The sequence below is a fragment of the Tupaia chinensis genome, unplaced genomic scaffold (assembly GCF_000334495.1).
Source record: "Tupaia chinensis unplaced genomic scaffold, TupChi_1.0 Scaffold000548_1, whole genome shotgun sequence".
NCBI lineage: Eukaryota > Metazoa > Chordata > Mammalia > Scandentia > Tupaiidae > Tupaia > Tupaia belangeri.
In genome coordinates, this window is record NW_006160060.1 from 775,643 (window position 1) to 781,499 (window position 5,857).

At 60.3% G+C, this 5,857-nt stretch overlaps 1 protein-coding gene across 1 annotated transcript in view; it reads left to right on the forward strand.

Annotated features, from left to right (window-relative positions):
- MLC1 (modulator of VRAC current 1) overlaps positions 1-5,857 on the forward strand; it is a 22,729-nt gene that overhangs the window by 14,265 nt on the left and 2,607 nt on the right. Inside the window, exons 9-13 of the mRNA XM_006157613.3 lie at positions 1,050-1,166; positions 3,058-3,114; positions 3,528-3,650; positions 3,900-4,012; positions 5,577-5,800. Of these exons, the coding sequence (XP_006157675.1) occupies positions 1,050-1,166; positions 3,058-3,114; positions 3,528-3,650; positions 3,900-4,012; positions 5,577-5,800 (634 nt within the window). The remainder of the gene's footprint in view (positions 1-1,049; positions 1,167-3,057; positions 3,115-3,527; positions 3,651-3,899; positions 4,013-5,576; positions 5,801-5,857) is intronic.

Consider the following 5,857-nt stretch of genomic DNA (forward strand, 5'->3'; position numbering starts at 1 on the left):
AGAGAGAGAGAGAGAGAGAGAGAGAGACAGAGACAGAAAGCAAGAAATCACCCCCCAGGGGGGATGGCCATGCCGCAATTCCTTCTCCTCCATTGTCCTCTCGGGATCTTGGGCACACACACACGCACCCAGTGTGAGTTTAAGCCACTGGGTCCGGGACTTGAACCACGGTCGACTACATGAGAGTCCAGCGACATAGCCATTACACTAACCGCTGGTCTCAACATTTCCTGATGTGTCGTTTGTCTTCTTTCAATTTTTTTTTTTAATGCCAGAGGGCACAAGAAGGGGTGCGTGGGAGGGTGACCCTCTGCTCCTGTCAGCCGTGGACATGCGCTCAGCACACCTTTCCAGCCGACAGAGCCGGGACGCGAGCCCTGGCCAGTCGAGTGGAGTCCGGCTCCCTCTGCAGAGCGCACACTGCTGCACGGTGGGGCCCGCCCACTGGCAACCCTTGTCGTCCTTTTCCGGTCCGTCTCTTATAAACAGCAGTGATGGCACGGCCCGTTCCGATGTAACGCCCGGTCACCTCCTGGGCTCAGCGCAGTTGCTCTGCCATGCTGACTGCCGTGCTCATCTCGGTTCTGGTCGTCTTGTTTCCCGCCCCTGCTTTCTCTCCTGGGGATTTTCTTTTCTCCCCTCCTGACTGATTGCATTGGTCGAAGCATCCTCCTCCCTTTTCCCTCTAATTTGAAATCGGAAATGGTGTATTTGGATACTCCTTAGAAAGTGCCCCACATGCCTTAGTCTGTGTCCCCGGAAGATGAGCCAGTGGCCTGTTCTGAGCAGAGGCCCCGACAGTGCTGCCCCCACCCCTACAGTCTCGTTGTAACCTCTAGGGACATTTGTCCTTTATCGTCATTGTCAGGGCCAGCCATGGTCCAGGTGGGGGCAGGGCTCCTGCCTGGGTGGGCTCCTCTGTGGTCAGTGTGGTGGGACCTGAACCCACCCCGTGGACAGTGCCCCCCGGGTGCGTGTCTGGGCCCTTCCTCCAGTTGAGGTGCAGACATGTGCCTGGCTCCCTGCACATGACACCGCGCTGTCCTCAGGTCGTTGAGGTGGTAACGGGGATCTCTGCGGTCCTCGGAGGCGTCATCGCGATGAACGTGGATGAGGCGGTCTCGGGCCCCCACCTCTCGGTGACATTCTTTTGGATCTTGGTGGCGGTGAGTACACCCTGGTGTGGCCTGGCCCACCTATCATGCTGCAGCTGGGTGCTGTCCCCTCAGGTCCCTGACGGCATTCAGACGGGACAGTACCCAGGAGAGGGGCCTCGCAGTCACTCAGTCCACAGATTGGAAATCGAAGATTAACTGAGTCAATGTGTTAACTGTTCTTACATTAAGTCATTATTATGTTCTATTATTTTTATTATTTTTTTCTTAAAAAAAATGCCCTGCTACTTTCATTGTTCTACGCGATTTCCTCCATGTCCTACATTGTCTACACGGTACATCGTCTACACGGCTCCCCCGTCTCCCATACCGACCCCGTCTACACGGTTCCCTAGTCTCCCGTATCTATGGGGCACTGGTCTGGGAGGCACAGGGGTCAGCACTCACCCTTGGGTGCCGAGCCAAACTGTCACCAGAGCAGCGCAGAACGCCAGCTGCGGCATGGGGTGCAGAGGCAGCTCCGCACCTGCCGTGGACTTACGGAGGCTGGAGACAAGTACCACTGGACTCTTCCTGAGTGACGCCACCCCCGCCCCGTCCCTCATGCCCACCCACCCAGATCCTCCCTCCTTCAGGGGAAGTGGCTGGGAGGGGCGGGGTCAGGTGGGGCTTCCGGGGCAGCGAGGCGGCTCTACCTGCCCGCGTGCTGGCTGGGGTCGCCTCAAGCCAAGAGCACAGAACACTGGTGGGACCCAGGGCTTGGGGCCTCCTGGGCTGGGCCCTCTTGAGCACCCCCGCCCCATACCTGACTTCAGGCCAGTGTAGGGTGTGGGGCTGGAGTAGCCATGCTTGGGGGGCAGACTCTGCCCTCCCTGGGCACCTCCTGGCTGCCCCTGAGCCGCTGTCCCTCCTCTGCTGTCTCCCTGCCAGCTCAGGAGAGGCCCTGGGTGGACATGGCGGCCTCCCCAGCCCAGGCCCAGCTACCCCCAGCTGCCCCAGGTCCCTCCTGCGGGGCCGTGCTGTGTGTGGTTCCTCAGCCCACCGGCCCAGTCTAGCACCTGCCCCCTGGCCTCTGCCCTGCTCGCCTCTCCCTGGAGCCCTACAGATGCATACCCCTCTCTGGGGCCTCCAGGCCGACACCATGCCCTCTGTACATGGCCCCGCCTGGTCCTCTGTGGACAGCTAACCTCAGCGGGTCATGAGGTCCTGGCTGAGCTGGGCTGCGGTGGCAGAAGGTGACAGATAGCACACCCATAGCTCCCACGCTTCACAGCCTGTCTGGGAGCGGGGCAATGCATCCAGCTTCTTGAATGTGGGGAGAGGAGACATTTCTTGGCTGTAGAGGGGGTGAGGTGCCTGTATAGGGGGGCCAGCAGGTCCCCTCACCTGCACAAAGGCCAATGTGATGACAAGGCAGGTGGGTGCCAGGGCACACCGAGGCTGCCAGGCCTCCACTACTCCAGCGTCCAGGCCCTTCGGGTGAAGGACACTGAGGGAGCTCCCCACCCAATGGAGACCAAGATGCAAGGCAGGAGAGCAGACTGGTTCCTGGGGAGGAGCCACACAGGCAGCCTAGAGAGAGCAGGCCGGACAGAGGGAGAGAACCCGGCCGGGCAGGGGGAGGGAGGGAGCACAGGCTGAGGGCAGAAGCAGGGCTGCAGACCAGCCAGATTGCACGGAGGTTAAGGTGGCCGGATCTCACACGGCCGGCTATACCTTTCCACGCCTGGACCCAGCAGCTTGAAAACACACTGGGTGTGTGTGCACGTCTCCAAATCCTGAGAGAAGGGACCATGGCCTGGCCCAGCCACCGGGGGCCAAGCAGCCTGGCTCACTGCGTGCGGGTGGGAGGGTGACCGAAGAGCGCCATGGGGAGGCCACAGGTTTGGAGTCGGAGTCCGACTGGCCGCGGCCCTGCGCCCCTTCTTCCCCGTCCCTGCAGTGCTTCCCGAGTGCCATCGCCAGCCACGTGGCAGCCGAGTGCCCCAGCAAGTGTCTGGTAGGTGGGGCCAGCCCTGCTTGGCCCTCGTGGGCAGCTGTAGCCATGGGCTGGCAGGAGGGTGGGCGGCTGTCCTGCGGGAGCTGCTAGTGGGGTGGGGCTGGCACCTGCCACCAGCCGGGACGTGCCCACTCTGAGTGCTCCACCTTCGTGGGCTGCCCTGGCCACCACCAGCAGAAAGCCCGCCTGGGGCTGCAAGGCCAGGCCGCCGTCCCCTGCCCGCATCCTCTCCCTCGCAGGGCAGGGCCCTGGAGGATGCAGGGACGTGCTCTGAGGGGTAGGGAGGAGACCTACCACGGCTCTTTCAGCCAGGTGGGGCATCGTGAGCGGATTAGTCCCAGCACAGAGCTCGAGATGGGCGGGGTTGGAGGGGTGCAGGGCCCCAGCGTCCCAGTCCAGCTCTGCTCCCTCAGGTGGAGGTGCTCATCGCCATCAGCAGCCTCACCTCGCCGCTGCTCTCCACGGCCTCAGGCTACTTGTCCTTCAGCGTCCTGAGGATCGTGCAAGCGCTCAGGGACCACCCGCCCACCGTGAGCGTGCGTATTCTCCTTGCTCTTAACCACCTAGAAGGCCCTGCTCCGCGCCAGGACCGTGGCTCGCGGGGACGGTGGTGCCCGCACATGGCCAGTTCTGGGTGCAGCTAGCTCTGTGGAGAGGTCCCCTCCCTCCCTGACCTCTGACCCCTTGTCCTATGACCCCGCCACGGCAGGGCCAGCTCTGCTCTGGGGCTGCTCCTGCCACTTCCGCTGCCCTAACTTCGAGCTGTTCCATCCATCTTGCTGCAGCCCTGCAACCCACTAGGTCCCGGGCCACTGGCTTCTTCTCAGGTGTCATGGGTTCCTCTGCCCTGGAGCTTCCGTGAGCACTTCAGAAGCAGCCTCAGCTTCAAAGGCACCAGGTTGCTATTCTTTTTTTTTTTTTGGAGAGATTTTCACTGTAGGGCGCGTGCACTCGCCAGACAGACAGAGAGAGACATAGAGACAGAAAGCGAGAAATCACCCCCCAGGGGGGATGGTCACGCCGCAATCCCTTCTCCTCCATTCTCCTCTCGGGATCTTGGGCATGCACGCACATGCGCCCGGCGTGAGTTTTAAGCCACCGGGTCTGGGACACAAACCGCGGTCGACTACGTGGGAGTCCAGCGACATAGCCATTAGGCTAACTGCTGGTTCCCCAGGTTGCTATTCTGAGTGGAGCTGCGTTCTCTGTAGGAGAACTGAGTGTGGACCTCCCATGGTGGAAGTGTAGCCCTCTCTCTCTCTCTCACTCTCTCTTTTTTTTTTTTTAATACATTTTTGCTATAGGGCATGTGTGCTCACCAGAGAGACAGAGAGAGATAGAGAGACAGAAAGTTATGGGGACCAGTGGTGGCTAAGGCCACACTCCCACATGGCGGACTGCAGTTCGAGTCCTGGACCTGGTGGCTTGCTTTCTCACTTTCTCTAACTCTGTCTCTCTCTCTCTCTCTCAACCTGTGAATCTCTCTCTGGTCAAATTAAAAAATAATTGAATGAACAAATAAAATAATTCTTAAAAAAATAAAGAAAGTGAGAAATCACCCCCCCGGGGGAGGCCACACTGCAGCCCCTCCTTCTCCATCCTCCTCGGGATTTTGGGCATGCGCCCATGCGCCCCGTGCCCTGTGCCCCCCGTGGGCCAGCACGGCAGGGCCTGCCTGCAGCCCTCACATGGGCAGTGGAGACAGGGGGCAGGAGCCGCTTGTTCCTCCTTCCCCAGGGAGGTGGGCAGGCTCTGGGAGAGCTGGCTGGTTCCTGCCGCTGAGGTGAGGGCCAGAGCTGCAGGCCTGGCGCTGCTCCTGGGGATCCACAGCCCTCCTTCCGAGGGCACCCGAGTGGCCAGCAGGACCCAGAGAGCACTGCTGCTCCTGAGGCTGGGAGAGAGCAGGCTGCTCGCCCAGTGCTGCCGCGGGTCTGTGCACGGCTCCGTGCCGCCGCGGCCAGAGCTGGGAGAGACGCGTTAGGCCTTGGCCTTGGCCGGTGTCCAGTCTGCCGCAGCATTCCGGGGTACTTCCCAGCGTCTTCGCTGGTTTGCCTCTCCTCAAACCGAAAATACTGTTTCCTGGAGCACTGGTACGGCTACTCTTGGGGCCAGCAGGTGGTGTGGCGGTGAACTCCCACATGGCTGACCGTGGTTCCCACGAGTACCAGCCCTGGCAGTTTGAAAATCATACCAGGTGCACATGTGCCCAAGATCCCAGAGGACAATGGAGGAGAAGGGACTGTGGTGTGGCCATCTCCCCTGGGGGCCGATTTCTCACTTTCCCCCTCTGTTTCTCTCCAGTGAGCACACATACCCTATGACAAAACCCTAAAATCAATATATATATAGATATAAACATGTATCTATATGTATATTTGTCTATGTATATATAAATAAAATACCAGGTCATTGGAAAAGTCATGACGTGTTTTTCTATGTGAAAACGCATCATGACTTTCCAGTGACCCAATATATATATTTATCAACCCTCTGCGTGAGCCCCCCGAGCGGCCTTTAGCCTGTGACAGACCCTGCTTGGGAGGGCCGGCCACTTACAGGACGTCTGGAGCTCGCTCTCCCAGAGAGGCCTGCGCAGCGGCTGCAGCGGTGGAAGACAGGCTCCGTTCAGCGTGCCCTGCTCCCGAGGAAGGCTGGGTGGGCGCTGCCGGCTGGGCTCCCAGTGGAGGTGGCAGGGCTGCACACTCACCTCTCCACCCTCCAACCCACACTGTCCCTCTGCCTC